Here is a 25,724-nt window from a genome sequence, read left to right on the forward strand (position 1 = left end):
TTGATTCTGGTGACTCTGTAAGAATGTCTCACATGACCTGAGTAGTTATTTAGACCATTCACGTCATTCTCGTACAACACAATTCACTCTTGAAGGCCGGACTAGTAAACAGCACATAAGTGGATTTTATTTTCAATCAAAGGAATTTGAAATATCAACATAATGCACCAAGTCTGCGCTTTATTTTCTGAGAGATATAAAATCCTCTCTGCCATAGTGCGTTTCTCCAGGCTGATGTTGGCTATAGCCTGTCACATCCAAGGCTCCAAGATTTCTGTCCCCTTTTGAATGTCTTGTATGCTCATGCTCCTGCCAGTAATAAGGAAGCCAGCTTTCACTGCTGCACTGATCCTTCAGCTCTGTGTCACTCAGTGTGATCTGCAGAGAATAAATTGAAAACAGCAGAGACTTTAGTTAAAAATATTATGCAAGATCATTTTGCAGACCATAATGTATCCTCTGGCTTGACACTCCTGATGGAATGCATCATAGTCAAATAATGTAATTCTCTTGGTTTGGATCATGACTGTGAAAAATTATAAATTCTTGTTATAGTTTTTGTGATTTTTCTGATTGTTTGGAGCAGATATGGGGGGAATCTGGTAAATATAAGGACCACAAATTCTGTAGTTGGAAAACATGTACAATTACATTTCACACAATTTGAAAAGTTTTTACTCAGTAATGTAATAATGTGTATCAAGCTGAAACATGGTTATAATTTTACATCATAACATGTGAAACCGATGCTATAGCATGTCATTACCTAGCAGACTGGCTTGTTGGTACAGTAGTGCAAGTGACCTGCAAGTCGCCCGTTGCCTGTCGAGCACATAGCAACTGACATTGAATTTATTTCAAGGCTATTGAAACACACAAAAATAAAAAAGTAATAATATGATTTGCACGCTTACACAATGTAGATAAAGGAGGTGGGCGCAAAAGCAGTTGCATGGCAAATAATGCCTTGGTTGCGTATCCCTTGGTGACTGACACCATGTTTGTCACATTATGCTCAAATTGTCTCCCATGTAACGGTAAAGCAATCTGGAGCGTGTAACTGGATCCCGTTTGAATGGGGAGAAATGAATGAAACAAGTGACAAGGTATGATTAGTTATCCTCAAATCTCTCTGGCTGTTTGTTGACAGATGGGTCTTTTGTCAAGGTAATTTGTTCAACAGAATAACCAGGTAGATAATTGCCTGTTACTTTTGTGACCATTGTTGTGTTAGAAACACCCCAACAGTAAAGACTTGTTGCTCAGCAGGGCAACCAAAGGGGGTAATTGTAGGAGGGTGACTCAAGGCAACAGGTTTTTATTCTTATTTAAATGCTTAACTCACTTAACCTACTGACAGTGTACATCAAACTAATTAATATTCCAGAACATGAAAGTAATTTCTGACATGGTATACCAGCACCTTGGCAGGTCTTAATTTTTTTCTTCAACTGCAGCTGCATATAGGCTCAGTTTCATCAGATTAGACCATTCATATAGAACGCAAATAAACACGATAGGGTATTAAGAGGCTTGAGCGGAAAGGGGTGTGACGAAGGTGTTGTATTTCATGTCAAACCACCTGGTGAGGAGGCACTTAAGGCGCGCTGGTTCAGGGTTCCAGCGCAGTGCAGAGACGTCAGTCACTCAGAGAGGGCCACTCTCGAACCACTGCAATTTCCCTCCAGCGATGGAGAGTAGGATCAGACCTCTTGGCCTAAGCGGGCACGTTTCTAACCCGCTGGGCAGCTTGCAGATGCCCGCGTCCCTCTTGCGCCCTCCGCCGCTGTTCCTCCGTGCCTGTAACCCGTCGCTGGAGAGAGGATACCCCCGGACCCCGAAGTGCGCCAGATGCAGGAACCACGGCGTGGTCTCCGCGCTGAAGGGCCACAAGCGCTTTTGCCGCTGGAGAGACTGCGTGTGCGCAAAGTGCACGCTGATCGCCGAGAGGCAGCGCGTGATGGCGGCGCAGGTGGCGCTGAGGAGGCAGCAGGCGCAGGAGGAGAGCGAGGCCCGGGAGCTGCGGCTCCTGTACCCCGGTGCAGGGCTCGGCGGGGACGCAGGCATCCCTCAGGGATCCACCCTGGGCACCACGGTACCTGCCTCGCCGAGCACTCCTAATGCGCCAACTGCTCCCTGTTTTGATGTCTTTGGAACAGAAAACCAAAAATATGGTGAGTTCAAATAAAAATAATTACCTGATCTCCTCAGAAATGCATGTGTTTTTTAATCCACCAAAATACCCTTATTCGCGTTATTTTCGTCACTACTAAATCGGACCGTTTCGTGCCATTACGCACAGGCCGTTGAAGCCTGTACAAAGCATTACACTTGAGTATTAATTGCCATTTCTTCTCTTTAATATTTCAGATGAAAAATTAAGCAAACACAGCTTTTATAATGACTTAGTGGGTCGTCCCTTCTTCGCATCCCACCCTGCACGGCTGCCCTCCCCAAGTGACAAGGACATCACCGGAGACAGTGGAAGTCCTTCACCGGTGTCTGATCAGCGCTCAGACCCCACAGAGAGTCCACACAGGTCGGTTTCCTCCTCAGATCCAGAGTCTGGAAGTGAGTTTGAGAAACCCAAAGACTACCCGAGCATGGACCGTGACCCCACCGACATCATGAGCAAGATCTTCCCCCATCAGAAACGGGACACTCTGGAGTCTATGGTGAGGACGTGCAGAGGTGACATTGTCAAATCTATCGAGCTTGTGCTGAGCTCCAAAGAGAATAAAAGTGACTCTGATAATGCTTCTCAGTCGAGTCCCCCGGGTGCTCTCAGGCCCTCTGTGGCACTGCCCGGCGCGCTCGGTGGCCCGTGGAACAAATCCGCCTTCTCCCCTCTGCACTTACCCCCGGCTGCTGCTGCCTCTGCCGGGGGAGACGGCCTGTACGGACTGGCTCCTCGCCTTGGCGTCAGCCCCTTACGGCTCGCCTATTCCTCTGCAAACGGCGCCGTGGCAAGTTTTATGTCACCATACATGACATCAGGACTGATGCCAGTGTTTCCTCTGCGTCCCCCTTTGGACTCATATTCCTTCCCGGGCATGATCCGAGACCTCAGTTACCTCCAGACCAAAGAGTCCCTGTGCAATGCAGGTCTTTACGCACGACTGAACAATGAGAAATGACACATTTACACTCGTGATTGTCTTTTAAATACTTTTGTGAAATTGAAATCGCTTTTCAAGTGCCTCCCAAAAAAATTAATGTGCTTATAAAAGGTTTGAATATCACTTGTTGAGTACACTATATTTTGTAAAGTTTGGTTTTTATTAATAAAGCTATTTTGTTGTTGTATTATATGCAAAAGTTGTCAAGAAGACATATGCCTATTTGCCTGTTAGTGGTGTCTAGCCCTGGAGAGCCTTTGTCTCGCAATTTTTAGATGTATCCCTGCTCCATCACACCTGTAACATGTCATCAACAAGCTCAAATAAAACCTCATAAGTAACCCTCCATTGCAATCAGGTAGGATTCAGCAGGTTAGGTTTGACACATGCAGGGCATGGGCTCTGAAGGACCAGGATTACAGTAGCATTGGGTTCTAAATAAATATAGGGGGAGTAATGTAAAATATGTTAAAGCAGTAAAAAAAAGAAGTAAAAGCCTGGGATGAATTAACTATTCTATTCTATTCTGTTCTATTCTATTCTATTTCATTCTATTCTATTCTATTATATGTAGTGATTTAAGTTGTGTAAAGTATCAAAACGAAAAAAGTATAGAATATAATTCAATTATCACACATTTAATTAAAATTGTGTCAGTATGCATGCAGACACTATAGATCCGTATTAGGTCAGACACTTAAAAAGTTTTTGTATAATAAAGGGACATTTATGTCCTTGAAATAGCTTTAAATTCTTTGATACTATCAAAACTGCGTTTAAAAAAAGGGACGTGATTTGCAAATAAAAACGCGCGGCACGAAGCTGCCATGCGCACTTCTGATTGGTCCTGTGCATCACGTGGGAGGTGGCTGCGAACCAATGGAAAGGCTCTGGAGCGTCACGAACCCGCGTGTTTCAGGAAGTGAAAACATGGCCAGGTTTGAATGCTGGAAGTGCTTCGGGAGTTTGAAACATCCTTCAGCGGGATTTCTGTGAGGCATCAGGCAGGGACGTGATCAGTGTGGCCACTGACATGCGTTTCCACCTCGTTATCGCAGCTGTCGTGTGGGCTGGCTCTGTGGACTCGCGGAAAGTCAGAGGGATCTCTTCGTCCTGTAAGTCCAATGTCCTTGTAGCTCGAAGCTAAGTCGCTGCATTCATGTTAGTTGAAAACACTGCGGGACACCAGCTGTTGCAGCATCAACACGCACAGCGTGTCTGGGCAGTTTACATTACTGTCGTCCATGCCGACCCATACGATACTAAGACGTGTGCAGAAAGAAAACACCTTACATGTTTGAAAACCCCTTCAATAAAACCATCACCTGTTAACATCTAATGCCATGTTATGGCTATACGTTTTATGTGGTGCAGATAAAAGGTTCTACAGGGAGAGGAAGTCCTTTCTGTGCATTGATGGGTCGAAAATAATCCCCTTCGAGTTGGTGAATGATGACTACTGTGACTGTGAAGATGGCTCCGATGAACCAGGTAAAGAGTTTACCTATGAGTGATTGACTGCTGGGCTCTCTCTCTCTCTCTCTCTCTGCACATTGTTTTTTTTTAGTTCAAAACCTTTTTTTTTCTTTTAATTAAAAAAACCATTTTGAAATACAACACGGTCATTCTTAGGTACTTTTAACATTTGAGCATTTGACTTGATTTAATACTTAAATGCTAGAATGAAGCACTCCACTTAAACTCAGATTATCATGAGATTATCACTAGACCTCTCTGCACATTAATCTACACCTTAAAACTCACCCCAGCTTGCCCTTTTGCCCCTGAATCCCTACTTTCACAATATCACATCAATTATCTACACAAACTCTCAGACTGGTGACATTCATGTTTGGATCGTTTGGATCATGGGTGGAAGCTATAAGTACCTTGTCTTTGAAAGAAAGCACATACAGGCTAACATGATAAAAACACCCCCCAAAAAACTACGAGGCGTATAACTGAACTTGAATGTCTTTATTGTGAGATGAAACTGCTGACCCCTAAACCCCATGCACATTCCCAACTGGCTGGATCATTGCACATATATTGTAACTGCACAAATCAGATGTTCCATAATGGATAACCTGAATAGGATGACCTTGAATTGGCATAAAGTCTCTCAAACCAGGCAAACTTTTCTCTCTCTTGCAGTTAATTTGTTACAAAACTGTTTACAGCCACTGACTGACCTCTATAACTGGATTTTACAGATATGACAGTTGAGCTTTGTCCTAAATTGTACATTTCTGAATTAAACAATGTACAGATATGCTTGAAATAGAAGGAAATATCCAACATTTTGTTGGAATATACAGGATACTACATTCTATTTACAGGATTTTTGTCAAATCTGATAATAGGCATTTGGTGAAAAGAAACTGCCGGTGATCTATTGCAGAACTGAACATTTTTAACTTCAATAAAGGACCAATACTGGAAAGTCAAAGTGTACTGAATGGAGGGGCTGATAAGTGTAGCTTTTTTCTTTGCTGATATGAAATACTCCTTGAATTAAGAACTCTTACTGTGGAACTGAAAAAAGTTCATGAATTTTCCAGTAGAGTCCTTGTTAAGTTGTGTTGCGTAATAGTAATGTAGAGGCAAATTCAATGTTTTATGACTGAAACTCAAATTGAAGTATTATATATTAAAATGTCATAAAAACATCATTCTCATTCACAAGCTTCTGAAACATACACAACCTGGAAACACTGACATTATAACTAATCACAGATACAATTTCCTTAATATCAGCAAGTGAGGGGTTAATACTGAAAAATTGTGCATGTTTCACAAGGTGCTGTCACCTGTTCTTCACATCACAACTAAAAAGCTTGTGCACTGCATTTTGCTCACCATCTGGTTGTAGCAGTAGGTTGTGTGTGTGTGCATGTTTTAATAAATTGTCTAGATTAACTGTAAAAGCGTCTCCATAATTCAGTACTCACCTTTTCTTCTGGCCCTTCGTAAGGCACCTCGGCTTGTCCTCGTGGCCGCTTCTACTGCACCAACCTGGGCTTTCGCCCTCACTACATCCCGTCGTCACGAGTCAACGACGGCATCTGTGGTAAGATTGTGTTCCGTGATATTTTGCACTTGTGGTGATTGCTTTACTTGAGAAGTGTGCATCATAGTATCCGCTATGTTAAAGTTACCACACAACACAAAAAGTTAATAGTTTTTCTGCAGCTGTCAGCCGAGAATAAGTCCTTTAGGTTTACATATGTTGTGCATGCTCATGTTTTTTTTTTTTTTTTTTACTACCCATCAGAGCTGACACATAAAAAATGCGCTTTCGCAAGTGTTTAGATTCACTCCTGGAAATAACGTTCAGATTTAGTTGTGAGCTTCTTGTTTCGATTGGTGAAAAGTTGTACTGTTTGCGTTCCCCCTTTGTGTGTTCTGCAGACGTGGACAGAAATTCACAGTTTAGTTGATGCGAAGAACCTGACAACTTGATGTACACACTGTCGCTTCTTTTTGTAGTACAAACAAACAGATGATGTAGACATGGCAAACAAGAGGCGGCTGCCTAACAGACACGCACGCACGCATACACACACACATCTTTCCTTGGAAAAACATCTTCTCTTTTCCCCCCCTCAATGCCTCCCTCCAATCTTTATTTTAAAATCTGCCACATGCTATGCCTCATCAGGGTTTTTTTTTTTTTTTTTTTTTTTTTTTTTTTTTAGCCCCCTCTCTCCTCCGTTTTCCTTCTTCGGTAGCGCTCTGCTTCAGTTTTGTTCAATACATTGTGCTGTCGACATCTCCTCTGTCATTCGTGCTTTAAGGAGCCGCAGCATTAGGGGGCGTGCAACCATCGCAAGCAAAGGGAGAAAAAAAAACACGCCGGAATGAGAAATGAAAGAGCAGTAGGGGGAATATTTCCCAAAGCCTTTCTCCTTCTTCCTACTCCCACTTGTCTTCTTATACCTTCCCTGCCTTGAATGGAGCCACTTAATAGCTAGCACATTGCAGCTTTTTGCTCTTCGACTGGCTGTTGAAAGATTTTTATTGGCGTCCCTTTTTGGGCTGTGATGCTCGCATTTCGCTGGTCACCAATGGGGTTCTAGATAATTGAGGAGTTTCACACTGTGCCTGCTCTCGTGGGTGAAACATCTGAGCAAAAGCCAGATCTGAGCACTTAGAAAACGCCGTGCAGTAGATGTTATAAGTGGTTGATCTCCAGAGAGCCTCTCTAAACCAAAGAGAGACACATCGCACAGAAACAAAGATATAACCCTCATCGTTCAGGATGACTAGTGACTGTATATCTGCACTAATATGAATTTGCTCTTATCAGCTTCATCAGTCACACAATTCATATAAATGGTGTGGATCTGCAGCTTAATAGGTGAGGTTGATCAGTACTGGCAAATTTTTGCAAAAGAAAAAACGGAAGCCATGAAGTGAAGGCACATTTCCAGCTCTGCTTGTAGCAAGTATCTTATTAGGATTCTCTTTGACATGGACAAATCTAACTTTGACACCCTGTGACTTTAAAATGTTATTTAAAGTGGATTGCTCGAAAAAAAAGATTAAGATATTTTAAGAAATAAATTAGTTGCAGATTGGTCTTAATATGTGTTCGATAACATTACAGTACCATATAATTTGTGCTTTGGTGTTGTTTGACTGAGCTCGGCTTCCTTTCCTCATTTTGATTGTTTTAATAGTGAGCTGAGGTCGCTCCTCTAGCACTCTGTGTGCAGGATGACTGAGTCAACGACACACTGCTTACGTGTGTGTTTGTTTTTCTTTGCCTGCAGTCCTTCTACTTTTGGACCCGTCTGTTTACACTGACTTGTGTGCCTTTTCTAATTGTTACCAATGCCAGCATGTTTGATTACATTGACTTTAAGGTGGGCGAGAGGTGAGAGGAGGATTTTAAGACTGCCAGGAAAGCATATAAGTCTGTTTTATTTACTAACAATAAAAGCGTGCATAGCTTTTTTTAATATGTCTGTGTCAAAGTTTGCAAGATTTCATATTAAGGACTTAATGTAAAATGTCAAATGGTGCAAACATAAACCAATGAAAAATCCTCATACTGTGGATTTATGAGCTTAATCCACAGCTAATTTATATTTTACTGTCCTATATTCATGTAAAATTAATGATGCTTGGCATCCTGATCCAGAGATACTTTTAAATGTGTCAGGTTACCCAGTGTCATAAGATTTATTTTTAATCAACATTGTTACAATGATGAAAATATGCATCCAACACAAGTTTACTTACTTTTTGTGCATAGTTTATTACTGATTAGTAGATCATTGATATTCTGAGCAAAAGAAGTGCTTACTGGGTCTTGAGGCAACGGTGCATTATTTTGCTGTTCATTTGAGGATGGATGGGTCATTATGTTGGCGCCCTGCTGCTGTTTAAAATGTTAACGTGCTTATAAGATCACATGACTCTCAGCAGTTTTTCACTGTGAAAACTACATGCGGGACATGTGAAGAGGCACTGCTGATCAAATCTTCTAAAGCTGCTTCATCCAAAGCATTGTCGGATGGAACGGATCCCACCGTGGACAGGTCACCAGATCATGACAGGACAGACGGAAAGACATATACACTCTCATCTCTGGGATATTTAAACTAAGAGAGAGAACTGGAGAACCTTCGAACATGCAAACTCCACCTAGAAACCACTGCAGTCTCCTAGTATTATCAATTTACCATATGACAGTGTGAAACTGCAGTTCTTAACATTTAAGCAGCTTGGACAGGTGAACATTTTACTGTTAAATATTCTATTTGTGTTGTATGTTGTCATGCAAAGCATTGTGGAGTCAAAAGCTGCCATGTGAATGCGTTTCTGTTATATTCTGTCATGCTGCGCAGTTATGTGTAGATGACACGCTTTACCTTTGACAGAACGTATTGTTCTTCCCACTGATGTGTCATATGTTCTTCTCTTCTCTTTTCTGTGTTGGATTGGTTTCTCCTGTGTCGCCCACCAGATTGCTGCGACGCTTCGGATGAATACAACAGCCACGCTCACTGCCAGAACACTTGCTGGTCAGTTTATCAAAGATTCAGTATTTCTGAATGAGTCATGAAACATTCAAGATTCAAGTTGTAATATGAAAAAAAAACATATTCACCATTCGAAGTGTGAATGTGGTGAAAGAAAGTGCACTTTGTCATTGACGTTGCTCCTGCAGGAATGCTGCAGATAGCGATAGTATTCCTCTCAGCTCCACCACAATGGTGACTCGATCCTTGTGCCACCAGGGGGCATGGTGCCACTATGATTAAAAACCAGATACAGTTCAGAGTTTTCTCATCTGACATCCGTGCGTCACGGTATTGTGTTGACAAGTACATAAAGTCCGATTTCTCTACACTTTTTCAATCCCTCATTGTTGGCTCCAACTCAGGAAGTTTCCCTGCAGATAATTTTGTTTTTTATGAGATATGATTTACATGCACCATAGGTGGCACATCCTTGAGCACAAATATTTATAAGAACTCATTCTCCTGCTAGGCCATATTTATCATTTTCCCGGCAAAGATTGACCATATGGTGATGCAGAGGCATAACCCGCTGTGTAAATGCAGCTTCTAATATGCTAACCCACTTCTTTTGTTGACAGTCCTCTATTATTTCATCCTCTGCTATTCGCCTCCAAACCACATACAAGCTGAGTGTATCTCATTATGTTTTCACAAGGTCCACACTCATATTGTGTTTGCCAGACTTCAAAAACAATTTAGTTCAGCCGCAGAGCATCAGCCCCCGTCTTATTTACTCTTCTATTTTCCCATTTGGATTCCTGCTGCATCGCAGGCCCTTAAAAATTGGATTGCGCCATCTCGGTGACCATAGCAGGGGCGGCCGATGTTTTCTCGGTAATGATCGGGCTGTGCATCCTCCTCTCTCTTGCCCTTCCTCCAGGAATCTGGGACAGAGAGAGAGAGCGTACGTGGAGGGCCAGATGAGGACTCTGGACGAGGGTTTGCGGCTCAAGCAGCAGCTGATTGAGGAGGGAGTGCTGCTCTGGAGGGAAAAACAGGTACATTCTCTTTCGTTGAAGCATTTTCCAGCTAAGTAACACAGTTGTAACGGGAGACATTTATCTGGATTTTTTTCTCTGAAGTACATAGTTTTAGCTCCCGTTTCATCTGCTGTTCAAACTTTTGCATTATTAAGAGGTACACTGAAAACACGAAAGGGTCTATAAAGTCCTAAAATTGCTGAAACTGTCATGTAAGAGTAAATACACTCCAAAGAAAATGGTTGCGAAATTGCTGTATGGTATTCTCACATGTCGGCTAAAGGCCCGAGAGAGTCCTTTAGATTCTGCCATGGCGGCACCCAACAATCCAGTAGCAAAGAGAACAGCAACAGCCTAAATGCCCAACAATCTTCTATTCTATTTTAATCTGACTTCCGGAGGGGCTATCTGATGATCGGCAAAGGCAGGATGCAGGCCGGACCAGACCACCACACACACACTCACATTCACAGCTGTGAGCATTTTGGAGTCTGTGTGAGGAATCCCAGAGAACCCGGAGGAAATCCACACATGTGCAGTGACAACATGTAAACTCCACAAAAAAAGGCTCCTGAGCCTCGATTTGAACCTTGGTTTTTTGTTTTTTATCCCCGCTGTGAGATGCAAACCACGACTCCACTGTTCAGCGAGCCAAGTTGTAGTTAATCACACCAATTAGAAACCTTCGGTTCAGGAGGTACACAACAGGATTTAATTATACTTTCTCCAGTTTTTTTGTTAAAGTCTGATACACACTGATGCACACCCCTGAAGCAAAGTTTTGAATGAGATTCTCATAACATCAGATGGAGATATTTTCACCACACTGACTCAAAAGAAAAAGCTTCGGCCACATTTGTGCTCGGAACAGAATCCTGGATGAATAATGGATGACACGTGTGCACAGTGACCACGCTAACGCGCTAATGTTAAGCGAGAACCAGCATCAGTTGGCGAACACTTTGATCACATGCCTCAGGGTGGCACTGGAGGCTCATCCAGAGGATCACTCAAGTCTAGGAAACACTGGCAGGGAGCTGCTCTCGCCTTTTATTTATTTTAGTGGCACTTCATTGTAGATACTGAAACATTCGATTCCCTTTTTTCTCTCTCTCATTTCTTCTTGTCGGTATACACAGGCAGAAGAATCCCCCTCAAATGATCAGTGTGATCCCAGGCTGATGCAATTCTGTTTAGATACTGTTTCCCCTCATGCTCCACACATTTAATTAACTTGTCACTTTGCCTACTTGCACCGGCTCACTGTAACTATGGTGTTATTACCTGCCTATCTGGCTAGCACACTTGATGGATTGGGACGTCGGGGTTAATTTGCTTTTATGTGCGCCGCGCGCCGAGGATTCCTATTCTGAGTGAGCAGCTTGTGCTCCGTGATACTGTTTTGATCATACATGTCTGCGGCACCTGCTGCTGCAGGCGTCTGCTGTGTTTTCCCGCTCCCGTTTCCAACACCGACCCTGAGCCTGCTGTGCAGGTAGCCCTTGCTTTTGTCAGAGTGAGACCTTCACTGCCTCCACGGCTCCTAAAAACATTGTTCTCATCCATTATCCCCCTGGAAACACTTTGTTTTTGTATGTCATTTCCAGTGACTATCTTCTTTTTCTCTTCTTTTTTTTTTTTAACAAACCAGACATACAAATATAGTTTATGACAGTTAGTAACACAAATCGAGCTCTAATTCTCCCTCATCATGCTGTTTTCCTGCCAGTTAAAATGCATTTTCTTTCACGCATGCACAGATGTTGTATTGTAGTTTTTCTTACAGTATTTCAGGTGCTTTTGATTATTTGAGTGGTGCATTCATCTTAACATGAGGAAAACTGTAAACAGAGCATATACACCTTTCACAACATGCTGAAATCTATTTATGAACATACACCCGTTAAGTCTAGTAAGACACGTTTACTGCATTTCTTCATTTGTAAATAACACATTATATATGTAAGAAAATAGTACTCTGTAATGTGAAGGCAACAAGGAAGAAAATATGGGGAAATGTGCATACTTTTGGTCAGTTGTTTGCCACTTTGAGATTTGATGGTGTAATTGGTATGTAATGGTGGATCTTTTATCAATTTCAGTTTCCACATTTGTAGTGAGTTAGTATAGTCAGTACAGTGTTGCCCCTGTTGCAATAATGGTTGTGCAGCGATGCCTATCTTTTAATGATATAACACAGGTAGACACACACACAGAAAACTACACCTCCAAAAGGTTATTCAGGTGTGAGCAACACCCTTCATTTGCCTCTTGCATAAGTAATCATCTCAATCCAGTTAATTTTGACTAATCTGTTCCTTCGTCGAGCTTCCAGATGAGTGGGAACTACTCAAGTTGAATACATTTTGAGATGCATTAGCAAGTGGGAGCTGGTTTGGTGTGAAATAAAATCCGCGAGGTGATCTCTTGAGGTTTTCATTGTTTCTTTGTTGAATTTATGTATATATGTTATAGACAAGTGTGGCTAACTTGATGGATGTTGCAAGATCTTGTGTTTCTGCGATCAACTGTACGAAGCTGAAGTGTGAGGCCGTTGCATTGTTCAAAATTCACTGTTGCGGCGCTCGTTTTGAACTGTGCTGTTTGTTGTGTGAAGGACTTGTTTGAGCACTTTTTACAGTTCTGACTTTCTCAGGGCTGCCCTCAATCCTTGAGTATTTAGTTATTTATTATGTGAGAAATCACTTAATTTCAAGGTTTTTTTAAGCACGTTCTGACTTTGTTAGACTAAAAAGGAATTCTTGAGACTGCCAGGCTTGTTTAAAACATACTCTACTTTTAATGAAATACACAGTTAAAAAGATGCCACTTATCTGACAACAGAGATTTGACTGAAGGCCACTTTTTGTCACAAACATGCACGCTCACACATCTGATTTGCCAGCTGATGGTCCCTGCGTTTCTTTGCCATGCACTTTCCTTTTCTGTTTGGTCGTCCCCCCCCCCCCCCCCCCATGTTCTTTTCTTTGGCGACTGATTGGCAGATCGAGGCTGAAGTGTCACCCAGCCCTCCTCGCCCCGCCGCTCTTTGTGATCCTTTTCTCTCACTGTCTTTCTGTTGATATGGCAGGGTTACCTCGGGGGGCCGCGTATTGGAAACCTTACACAATGACTCAAAAATGAACTCTTCCTGCGGTTCAATGGTTAAAGAAGAATCTGCTGTTAAGGGGAAAAAAACCGCTCACTACAAAACTTTTAAATCAAATTAGAGGCCTTTTTGCACAACGAATGCTGAGCGGTGCAATGGATGCTTCGAGCCCCACAGCCAACAGTAATGGGAATAATGCTCTTAATTGAATACAAATTGGTATTAAATGAAATCCTTTTGCAGAAGGTTTGTGATTGTCTTTCTGTTTATTGGTCCACTTTTAGGAGTACATCCTCGAGCAGGGAGTGTTTAAAAACAAAAAGCCTTTCTCTGCTTCTTGTTTCTGTAAAATGCTATCAAACAGTTCACATTGGTCTAAAATACAAACGAGCTCTTAATCACAAACAAAACCTCATACAAATCTCAACTTGGGTTCACAGCCAGAGCTCATTAGTTTTTGGTGTTTTCAGACTTTATTCAAACTTTTCACATATTGTGGGTGTTATTCTCTAGTAAATATGTTCTTGTACATTCATAATGGAGCCCATTAATCACTGCAAACTGAAGGTAGCTTATAAAGCAGGCTGGCCTAGAAAGGAAGTCATCCTTAGCTGAACCACGCAGAATCCATCACTGCATTACAAGAGTCTCTGAGGAGGGATTGGACGGCAGGACAGACGCAGGCACACAGACATACAGTACATCCAAACAAGGAGCTGCTGTTCTTTCATATTAATTGGTCCATTACAGAGAGTGATGATAGGTTAGGCTTGGTTGTCAAAATCTGTCATTTATTCGGTGTGACAGCAACACCTCCCGATGCAAGTGATTTAAATAGTCCATTGTGCGGCCCCTGCTGCTGTTGGGCAAGTTTTTGTGAGCGTTCTGGCTGGTTCTGTTCAGGAGGCAGAGAGATAGAGGACATGAAACATGTGGTCACTTCTTTTGTTCTTTTGAGACTCATTTCAAAGTCACATTTCTTCATTATGAAATATATGATCACGGCGTTGTAGATAGTACAGTGCAATACAATGCCTATGCTGTATGAAGCTGGATCTATCTTATCAGCTCTAAACTCAAATAACATTTATGATTCAGTAATAAATGTGTTTTTTTCCCTGAATAGTTTGGACTAATGTCGATATTTGGAGAGACTACAGTTGAAAATATCCATTATTGTCCATCCTTGCTTGATCCAAGTTAAAGTTTTTCACCTACACACACTCCTACTTCAAGGCAACTTCGAGTCGTCAATGAACGTAACAAGCATGTCTTTGGGTCTTGGGACTTTGGAGTACAGCTGTAGGACATTGAAACAAGCCATTGTTCTGCTCATCTGGGAGGAAAAAGGCACTTGAGGCTCGAACTGCACAGTTTACGGCCAATTTATCACTATTGCAATATCAATGTGCAACATTCATATTGCAACAGACTGACTCAATGGCAACTAATGACTTTTCCATTTACTGGGTAGTCATGCTTTATAAATTCAAAATAACTGCATTCTAAACATGGAAGAAAACTGTGTTCATTAATAATTAATCATGAATAAGTCACAAATAGTTGGAATAACTCATTTTCACAATACTGATCAAAGTTATCTCATATTGTCTGTTCACCTGATATCGCGCTGGTCTTTTAAAATGTTTAAATCTAAGTTGTTTCAGCATCATTTCTTTAAAACTTAAGAAGTCAATAAAGCAGCAATAGGGAGTGAAGGCATTGTTTGTCACGTCTTCAGATTTACTCTAAACAGTGATAATCATTGTCGTTTTTCACTACAGATTTAAGAGATAATTGTAAAAATATAGATAAGGACAATAATAGTTGAAAATATCTAGATATCAACTCGGTAAGGCAAACAAAACAAAACATGAAGCCTGTGAGGCCACTGTGATTCGAATGTTGACGGTTCGATCACCAGTCTCGCTTTTCCGCTGAACTCCAGAATGTTCTAAATGGAGGTCGAGCCCCTTTCATAGCTGCTATAGCCATTGATGAGAATGTCATTCCAGTTCAAAGCGTTTTTGAGACTGCAAGCAGTGAAACGGTGTGATATAAGTGAATTCAAAATTTCAAGGATCAAGTTGAAATGTGTGGGTTAGCAGCCATCATGGAATGTGCAGTTATAATATCTGAAGTACCATTTCATTCAAATAGGAATTCTGAATTGCAACCCATAAACAACTGCATCAATGTGTTTGGCCCTAATACACAACATTTCTTATAAATAGCAGACGGTGTATGTTGGGATAAAACTAGTTTTGAACTCCTGAACTCTTTGAACTGACATTGAACTTTTGAAGTGCCGGAGGAAAGATCAGTAATTGTCCATTCAGGAGGAGTCAATGTCAGGACACCACAGATGTGAGCTCGAGAAAAATGTCAATCATGTTTGGGGATGATGAGATGTTTCAATATGGATCAAACTGATGGACTGGACAATCAACTTCTCTTTCTCTGCAGCGATGCTGCCAAAGCATAAAAAAGTAAAAGCAATTATTGCCCAGTTAGTGTAGTGCTAATTATGCTCTGTACCTGTTGTTGTCTAATGTAGTTCCACCTATAAGGCTCAGTCTTTTCTTCTGCTTGTATCTTTTCCAGCATCTTTCCAGTTCAAAACCTTAAAAATCCATCTAAACTGACCAATAACTGTTATGGTATCAAGGACATGCAAATCAGATCATGCTGCATTGGAGCGTGTCTGATGTGACGCGACAGAGGGAAAGCTTTCACTCCGAGTGTTTTTGTCTCTTCTGTCTTCAGGCTCAGCTCAGAGAGCTTCAGCAGGCCGCCGAAGATCTACAGATCAAATTAGAAGAACACAGGAGGAAGAAGCACGAGGCGGAGCGACTCAAAGAGCAAACACTAAAGGCACTGGAAGCAGGGGACAGCGGTAAGGGTCGCGCCTTTTTCAACCTGCCGTGATTCGGTTTGGGGTTCATTGAAAGCCATTTTGTGCTTTTTGGTAGAATTGCCTCAGTTTGCAGTTATAGCGAGGCCTTTGTTGCAGCTACGGGGCACCTTCCAATTCATTGCAGCTGTGCCTTACACTGAACCAAAGTAAATTGGCCTCAGAACCTCAGGTCAGATGGTCAGGATGACAAATGGTGGAATGCCATAAAGAGCTGGAAGGGTTAAATACAGACGTCGGCGGCGTTGAAATAAATGGAGTGGGAGCGGATTGCTGGGCAGCAGCATATTGCCTCCCCTCGTTCTGCTTTCACGTTCCTCAAACCTTCGGAGAGACGTCGCTTATGACTCACCGGAAAATTCCCTTATCGCTCCAAGCACAAGCTGGCTCGGCATTTAAGTGACGTTCAGGCCTGCGGATGTGAAATGTACAGAAAGTTGTGAGGTTTGGTAGGAAATGGGCTCAATCATTTTCTTTAGCGCTGGAGCCCACAAGGATTTAGAATCATTAAAGTGTGTGCGCGAGGAAGGCAGGCCGGATGAAATTAGCTCAAAGTTTGGGAATTGTAGCAGAATAAATATTTAAACATCATCATTTGAAATAACCCACTCTGGTGACATGGAAGATGCATCGCAAGATCTCTGTATTCTGACATTTTCTAAGGGATTTTTTTTTTTCGACCCTCCTTCAAAATCTCATCAACTCCTTTTTAGGTTCACCTTTTCATAACGACGTGGTTTGTCTGATATTATAATTTATTGTCGGGTTTTTCAAAGGCCTCTGTGATGTGGTGTGATGTTGGACATCGATTGTGTAGTGTCAAAGCAGCCCTCAAGTAAAAGTTTTGATCGCTGTAAAGGTCATTTGACTTCAGTGCCTTCTTGTGAGTGAGCATCCGTCACGCTTCTCGCTGTGCCAGCTGACCTTTGCCAGTCATCACGGCCCCCCCCCCACACACACATACACACACTCCCAAGCCTGTCATTCTTTACTTCCTTTACTGCTCATCTTCAGGGTGTAACAACCATCAATTTTCATTTCCGCCGACACTTTGGCATGCATCGTCCATGTTGGCTGTCCATCTTGGGCTTTATTATGCACTTCTAATGACACTGCGTGCGTGTGGCTGCATACACACCGAAAAGGATGTTTTATTGACTTAAAGGTTGCTTTGCTTGGCCTTTATCTGCCGACTGTATAATCAGCAAGCACTTTACGCCATCCAGATGGGCCCCGCTGTTATTATTTAGGACAGAAAGTTGACACAGTGCAAGTTTTCATTTCACCCCTAAAGTTTGGAATGAGGCAGAGTCAAGACTGATTGCTGTGCCACCCAAAGTCAGGGGGGCAGTGTTGAGATTGGAAGCAAATGCCAGAGAAGGGGTATCAATGCTACACCCTGCTGTCATCATGTTAGTCATTGCTGACTTTTTTCTTTCTTTTTGCCTAAAACATTTTTCCGTTTTTACTGGTATTTTCCAAGCATGTTGTGAGTGGTGTCCTCTTGTGGACTGAATATGAACTGCTCATTCAAGTGCACATGATGCACAAGTAACAATCATCAAGGCAGTATTAATTCAAACTGCATCTTGCGTTTGTTTTTTCTTTTATTAATTAGGTATATTTATGGTTTTGTGCTTGAAGCCATGAATTTACAGTTTTTTCTTTTTTTTTGTTTCCACTGATGTGCTTTGTCTCATAATGGCTATGGACCTGTAAAGATATTTTCTGAATATGCTTTAATCAGTTGTTGCTGCGGGTGTAATTTTTACACTCACTTGTGATACAATGAATTCACAACATGCCGTCAAGTACATGGTCAAAAACCTTCCACGCAGTTGTCATAAGTAACTCCTATAATATTATATTGTCTTCATGGTGAGTGTCAGAAAACCTGCAATTAATGGAACATTTTGGTTGCAGTGTAGCAATCAAAGACCAAACGGAAAAGAAGCTCAGGAGGATAAGCCTCGAATTAACTCGATTACATATAAGAAGAGCACAACAGAGAGATAATCTTATTCCCCCACGTATGTCTCGCCTTTCCCTTCTTCACCTGTCAATGGCCTGTGTCAAAATGGGAATGAAAAGTCGAAAGAACAAGCAGCTGAGCTCGCAAAATAGAACTTAACAGTCTCTCCCTTTACAGCGGCTGTCACTCAGACGTGTCTCCGGGGCTTCATGCACAGCTATTGAGAAGTTTTAAAGGGCCTGGGTTATTTGTACCCTGGAAGAAAATGAGTTTCTTGTGGCACAATGTGTCCCATACAGTAGAGGAAAACAAGAGATGTGGGGGATGGTTTGATATCTGATGTGACAGAGCAGCATGCGTGTATCTAGAAAATATGTGTGTGTGCGCATATATGTACTTTTGTGCATATGCAGTTACGCATTTCCAAACCAACTGTTTTTCACTTCCTTTGTATATTGTGCAATCCAATCGCATAAAACAATCTTTATGATAAGAATACAAGTTCATCACATGACTCCATAGATGTATGTAATATAACCACACTAGCTTCATCTTTTAGCCAAAGACTGGATTGTCTTTTTTTTCACATTTTGAAAAAGACGTTACAAAATCAGGAGTAAATCCTCAATGAATAGCAAAGTCTTTGTTGTTCAAAGCTAATGAGACAGAAAAATGATCACGCGTGTGTCTTTCCTCTTAAAGCCATCCACGATAAGCTCCGGGTTCACACAGAGGTCTTTTCCTCCTTTAATGATGTTTGTTTGCTTGATTTTTAACTCTGCCATATAAAAAGCGCACCTCGTTTTATGTCTGAGTCTCTCGTTTAATGGTACATCCCAATATGCAAAGCCTAGCCGTCTCAGAGTTCACCCACAGTTTGAGAGGATTTCCTCAAGTTCATTGGTAATCCTCTGGTTGACCTGATTTTGCTGTCGGACCGTCCTTTAAATCACCTCCCTTATACTCGTGTGCAGCTATAGTCGGCCAATAGTGTGATATAAATGGGGAGAGATGAATGATGTCACAGTAGTAAGAAAATGTTTCTTTTTATTTGCATCGTACTGCAAAATGGTCATCTCCCATGTGCAATAATGTAACCATTTTTATTGCGTTTCACATTTAAACCATGACTCAAGCAGATATTTTGTGCCATTTTAGATTGATTCATGTTTATCATACAATCCTTTTGTACTTTTATTACCGTGCTTTGTAGCACTTTCAGGTTTCAGTATCTGCACTGTATTTATACATATCGATGCACACATATCTGTCATATGTTTTCTTTCAATTACAGTTTGCATTCAAAACCCATTATTTATGGTTTGCTTGTATCAAGTGCTTCTTAACACAGTTTACAGCCCAAATATATGAGATGTTGCATAATTGTACAGATGTTCCACTTGTCGGTAGATTCATGCATGACTGACATGGTAAGATGTAATCTTTGGATAGGATGTTAATTATGGAATAGACGAATAAGGAATATTTTGAATGTGATGTCTCTTGCAGGTTGTAGTGATAGAAAAAGATCACTCAACAAGCAGTCCTTTAAAGGGCTTATTTTTACTTTTATGCTGCTTTTATGCTTTACAGAGTACTTTGCAGTCCTTTAGTTATTGTTATTTTATGAGTAACAAAGTGAAATCAATGTTTATACTTATGCCACTAAAATGTGCATCTTGCTTGCTCTTGTTGATGATCCATTCGTCTGTACGTCCTTCCCTTCATCTTGTCGTTTAATGTAACTCTGTCGAAGTGCCTGAGCCGATCCCAGCCGACCGTACACTTTTGATAGGTTTCCAGTTCGTCACAGTGGTTGACACCGAGATGAAAACAATCGCACACATACATGTGAACCAACAGGCAATTTTGGATTCATTAACTAAAGTAACAAGGACGTTTTTGGACTGTGAGAAGAAGCTGAAGTTCCTGAGGGGCGCTTCACCCAAGGTCCAAAATCAAACGGTGGGGGTGGATGTTTCTTCTCACTATACAGGGAAAACACACGGAGTCTAATAATATGGATAATAGAAAAAACGTATCAAATAGATACATAAATACACTATTACTCCCAGTCTGGGAATGTTTTTTTGTTGCAACAGCTTGTTGGCACAATAGTACAAATTGTTACAAGTTATTTACAACAGAATGAGAGAATCCCAAATACACAGGGAGTGGGAAAAGGAGTATTTACCGAATGTGTGGCGGCAAATGTATAGCTGCATTATGCAGTGAGTGTGCATGCATCGTTTATGAATGTTGGTGGAAATGTCCAGTATCTGTGAGGCGTGAATGAATTATAAATGTCCAGTTCGACAGTTCACGTTAATATCCATCATCAAAAATCAAAGGTTTTCCATCATCAAAAAAACCTATAAAAGTCGATAATACCAGACAAAAACCTTGGTTTGAGTCTAAAAATGGACCTGGGAAGATGAAGCTTAACCACAGTCCTTATGAGTTGGTGAATTTCCTCCCAGGCCGTCGAGGCACAAGACAAGATTTTCTCTTCTCGTGAGTTATTTTGGGGCTGCAACTTCATTCGGTAGCTTGCTGTTTCAGATTCTCCACTCAGAACTCCCTGCCGCACCTGTTTGTCATGTCAGCTGCGGGTTTTTAACAAATGTCCTAGAAAATCACTTCCAGCCACGCGGGGACCTTGAGAGACGAGTTCTGGGAATCAGGCAATTGGCTCAGTAACCGTGATCACAACCTTGATGAATTTATGAGCCGACTGAAATTAGTCAGTTATTGATTTTCCTGAGCTGCAACGCTCCAGTTGTGCTGCAGTGTTGTCTGAATATGATGCACTGTCTGACTCATTCTGGTTGCCGTTAGCCCACACCATCAAATGCCCCCATTTAGGTTGCAATACCTTATTTGCCGGTTTCAATCTCAGTATTTACACCATCTCCTGCTCTCGGGAAAGCAAAAGTTCTGTTGCAGCACCTGCAGTCTTTTGATTCGTTTCCATTTCATTTTTTCTTCTTCTCCACCACAGAAAACTGTAATTTCCTTCCTGGAAATATTGCTTATAGTGTGTAAAAGGCAGCAAATAGTGAGGTTTTTTTTTTCAGCGTTGGAGTGCCGATCCTACAATAACAAAGGAAGCTTCGTGTGGATAACGTGGTCTGTAGGCTGGGCATAGATCCGCAGTCTCCTGCTGATATGTTCCATTTTTTTCTCTTCTCTTTGTGCCTCTCTTATTTTACGAGTATGTGGTGATATCGCCAGGGCAACATGGGTGGATGACTGATGGTGTCCATTAGTAAACATAGCCCCCTATATGTGCCATCGGCTGAAAGAGCCAATGTCTTAAACCTCCCACCCCTCTTTTTTTTCCCACCCTCTCTCCTCCTTTTATTTTCCCCTCATTCCTCCCTACTCCTGGTTTTTTACCTTTTACCACCACTCCCAGCACTCACTCCACCCCCCCCCACCCCCCTCCTTCGCCTGCCTTCCTCTCCTCCCTTCTCTATCTATCCTCCTTATGGTTGTTTTTCATAGCTACAGCTCTGCAGTGGAGGGAGGGATGAGACCATTTCTCTTCCTCCTTCTTGCACTCATTTTTGCGAGACAGAGCAACCAGAGGACGAGTTGAGAATGTCAAGCATTAGGTTGGGAATAGAGTGCTGCTCAAACAAAAAGAATAGGCTGCTAATATGACAGATGCTGTGTGTATCGCAGGCGAATATTAGCAAAACTTGTGTGTGTGTGTGTGTGTGTGTGTGTGTGTTTTTCCTGCCTTCGTGGTTGAGTGAAGTCAACTTTAGGGTAGTGAGTAATCTGGCTTTTCTGATTTGAGAAGTGCTGTGCAATTTTCTGCTTTATGGAAGTCAAAATAAGAGTTTCTTTATTAATATGGCTTCAGGATTCATTTAAATGATCCTGAAAGGGCATGTTTTTTTTTTTCTCTCCTCTCTTTCACAACCCTGCAGCTCACACTTAACTCAGACGCTTTACTGTACACTGGTTAAAAAAAAATAAAAATGCTAATTTCACAATTAGCTTTTCTGTAATTAGTAAGGAAAGGTAATTGCGGCGGATGTGCAATTAGCATTATGTAAAGTGCTTCTCCCTAGACTTTGGGGCCAATCACGTTGCCCCTTTACGTTTGCCATTCTGCTGATGATATGGGAGATGCTTGGCAGCGAACATAAGAGAACTTCCTATCCCCTCCCACCCCAATGAATGCGATTCACAAAATGAATCAGCTGGGGTCACGTGTTTGCGGGGAAGGGAAAAAAAAAGGGGGGGGTGTGGGTTAGGAAGTTTTTGCGTCTCCTTTTCATCTGCCCGTGAATGTGAATGGAGAAGAGGGAAATCACTGTCATAGCAGCCGTTACAGCACAAAGCCTCCTGATTGCATTCTGGACTCTGACATGCTTTTCCCCCCCCCGTCCCTACAGGGAAACCAAATGTTCTTGCACAGCGTGACTGACTCATTGCCTGATTGCCCTCCAGCTCTCCCTCCCCATAGCTCCCCGTGTTTTAAAATCCAGCTCCAGCTCCGTCCGTTTCGCTCTTCCCGCATCTTTCAATAGATTTTGTGTTTTGTCTAAATGATTTGATGATTAAAGATCAAGTCCTCCAGAGTTTCAAAGTAAATAATAATAAATAAATGCCTCTTTTTGTCATGACTCCTTGCTTTACCTTCCTCTTAAAAAGTTTGCAATAACCCCGTTATTACTTTTCTTTTTAGGTGTCAGACCCCAGAACAATTCAGTTACCAGCATTTTCCAGTTACTGGACAGCAATAAAGATGGCAGGTAAATAACATACTGATTATTTTTGTCTATCCTGGATGTTATTCTGCCCTGTGCTCACTCTTTTTATGGCATATCCCTGATGTGTTGGGTTTATTTTTAGCAATTCAATACAAAAACGGTAAGATATTCTAATGTTGGCAAAGGTCTTGATATAAAAGGAATTCACTGATTCAGTTTCTTGAAGGCCACTGGTGATATTTATATACTGAGTGGTTCTCCCTTAAGGCTTCGACTCTTGACGGTGTGAAAAGGCTTATGTCACATTATTCAGATAGATATAAAGTCCAATATTAAAGAAAGTCTCAAAGCTTATTTGCTTCCAGTTGGTGCTCTTCTTTTCTAATCATGCCATTTAAAAAAATTGTGCCACAGAGATACTGTGAGGAATGAGAAGAGAATTGAGGTTAACGATGCTTTAGGGATACCTTTCTTTCCTGCTTCTGAACATTGTTCTGACCAAGTTTTTCAACTTACTCCGAAAAGTCTGAGTAATTTACTGTACACGGGGTGGAATAAGCTTAATGTAGCTGCAAGACCAGTGGATGTTACGTTTATGTAACCGGCGTTGAGTCATTGAAGCACTTCTTCTAATAACTGATGGTTGTAAAGTCAAAAGAACAAAGCTACATGGATCAATTAAGTGATTTTCTCTTGCCTCATCATATAGCAGCTACTTAACTTTACAGCTGACAGTTCATTAAAGACATTATCACTATTCAAGAATCCTTTTATGGATATTACTCCATTGCTGGCATTTTTAGCTTGATTATCTGAGATTTAACCTCAACAACAGTAGTAGAATAAAATGTAATTTGCACTTAATCTGTATGAACCATTTAATAAGACCAGTTTTGTGTTTGCTGTATGGCATTTACATTTTTTTTTAATTTACCTGATGCAATGTATGCCAGCTGAATAACTAACAACTTACTGCAACAGCTCTGACACATGCATCAATAAAGGTGCAGGATAACAGATTTGTCAGGATCGTTCAGTATGTCAGGAGGCCAGCTCTGCTAGCATAATCGGACTGAATAAGCAAAATAAACAGTTTAGCATTAAACATTCTTTTTGCTGAGCAGCAACTATGGTAAAATGATGATTAACTCCTGTTTGTACGACTAAAAAGCTTGATGAGGTTATTTTTTTATTTGTTTTTGCAGGAGCAGGTATGCTAGGTATTAGAATCTTTGCTGAAGTTCTAAACAACTTATTTTTTGACAACTTCTACAGTACTTGTCATATTAACTGGGTTTCAGCTCATGCTTTCTTTTTTCTATTGTTTCACAATACTACTACTACTACTACTACTAATAATAATAATAATAATAATGAGAATACATTGTATTTGTATAGTGCTTTTCAAGGCACTAAAAGTCACATCACATTACAAAATCAGCAAACATAAAAATAGAGGAACATAACATACAATAAAAAAACACCACCTCAATACACCACCTTATGATGAAAGGTTGTATTGCGAGGCTAGTTTAGTATCGCAATGTGTGTTTACATACTTATGTTAACTCAAATTTCTCAATACTTTATACATTAACTAGAAAACTGTGCATTAGAACACTCGGTGTAAATAAAACATGTTAGTAAGGCTCCAAACTCAAATCTCATGTTCACTCGTAATTCCCCAAGTTCTCAATATGAGTTATGCTAAACCAGGACAGTGCATTAAAAGAAACATAAGAATGCAAGAAATATGGAGAAAATCAATAATAACTTGTATTAAACAACTATTTTAAACAACAATGTTTTTCCGGTTTCATATTGCTTGTGCTATAAAACAAATGGTTACCAGTTCCACCTTAATTTCTGATGCAGTGAAGTCTCAACCAGTCTAAATTGAATGCACATTTCTCATTCCCCGATCCTCCTGCAATCATTTATTCTCCAGCAAGCTGAGAGGAAGAAAAAAAAAAAAATCATTGCCTTATTTGCATTATTCAATCTTCAAACCTCAGCAGGCTCACTTGTTGCTCGCGTCCCCCTAAATTCTCCCGGCTTCCTCCACAGCCACCTAAGCGCGCTACTGCGCCATCATAATCTGTGTTTAACATTGCTCAGCTTTAAAGGGAAGGGCATCCATTTTACTTTGTCGCGCAGATATGTAAATTTGCTGGTGGCTTGCAGAAAAACAGAGACTCTGTCCCCTTCATGCTTTTTGTCTTTAGCGGTCCCTACCCTCACATTTCCCATTTTCCCACAACATGCTTGCCCCCCAAAAAAAAAGAAGGGGAAAAAAAAAAAAATCAATACTGCTCAAGCTAACAGGGCATATTCCCCCGGAAAGGAAGCAGCCTGGGCTGGGCATAGTAAACTGAAAGCGCTATAAAACATATGGCTGCATCGGGGATGAAGTGCTTGTGCAGCGATTTTCCACGGCAGCGCTGTATGCCCACTTATGCATTCCTGCGATTGGATGTGTACCATTATTCAGCCCTTCTGCCCCCCCCCCCCCCCCGCCCCATTCAATTCCCCCCAGCCTCAGCTCTGCCCCCATCCATCCATCCATCCACTATATCTCCTCCGCCCAAAGCCGCGTCTCTCTGTGGGCCGCGCTTAAACAAACACATTACTAAGCTGAAATATCTGCAAGTGCCGCTTATTTCTACCCGGCCATTGTCTCAGTCCGTCAGTCAATGGAATTGGTGAGCTGGCTATCTCGATGCAGGACATGTATTGATGCCCATTTGAATAAAGCCGGTGTGTGGGTGAAGGCTTTGTGTACGTGCGTATGCAACATCACCATTTTTTTTTTTTTACCCCCCACCCCAGTAAAGACTCGACAGCTCCTGTGCCCAAGTGTCAAGCTTGATT

At 41.4% G+C, this 25,724-nt stretch overlaps 2 protein-coding genes across 2 annotated transcripts in view; both read left to right on the forward strand.

Annotated features, from left to right (window-relative positions):
- Positions 1 to 1,690: 1,690 nt before the first annotated feature.
- LOC308147175 (doublesex- and mab-3-related transcription factor A1-like) lies at positions 1,691 to 3,137 on the forward strand (the record flags this gene model as incomplete). Its single annotated transcript, XM_080519274.1, has 2 exons — positions 1,691 to 2,174; positions 2,371 to 3,137. The coding sequence occupies 2 exons, from the start codon at positions 1,691 to 1,693 to the stop codon at positions 3,135 to 3,137; spliced, it is 1,251 nt and encodes a 416-aa protein (XP_080375400.1).
- Positions 3,138 to 4,063: 926 nt separating this feature from the next.
- The window catches only part of LOC308147342 (glucosidase 2 subunit beta-like), a 138,852-nt gene continuing 117,191 nt past the window's right edge, over positions 4,064 to 25,724 (forward strand). The window contains exons 1-7 of the mRNA XM_080519452.1: positions 4,064 to 4,234; positions 4,494 to 4,610; positions 6,094 to 6,189; positions 9,094 to 9,151; positions 10,032 to 10,149; positions 16,007 to 16,136; positions 22,829 to 22,895. Of these exons, the coding sequence (XP_080375578.1) occupies positions 4,153 to 4,234; positions 4,494 to 4,610; positions 6,094 to 6,189; positions 9,094 to 9,151; positions 10,032 to 10,149; positions 16,007 to 16,136; positions 22,829 to 22,895 (668 nt within the window). The 5' untranslated portion in view covers positions 4,064 to 4,152. The remainder of the gene's footprint in view (positions 4,235 to 4,493; positions 4,611 to 6,093; positions 6,190 to 9,093; positions 9,152 to 10,031; positions 10,150 to 16,006; positions 16,137 to 22,828; positions 22,896 to 25,724) is intronic.

The sequence above is a fragment of the Blennius ocellaris genome (genome assembly GCF_963422515.1).
Source record: "Blennius ocellaris genome assembly, chromosome: 23".
Classification (NCBI taxonomy): Eukaryota; Metazoa; Chordata; class Actinopteri; order Blenniiformes; family Blenniidae; genus Blennius; species Blennius ocellaris.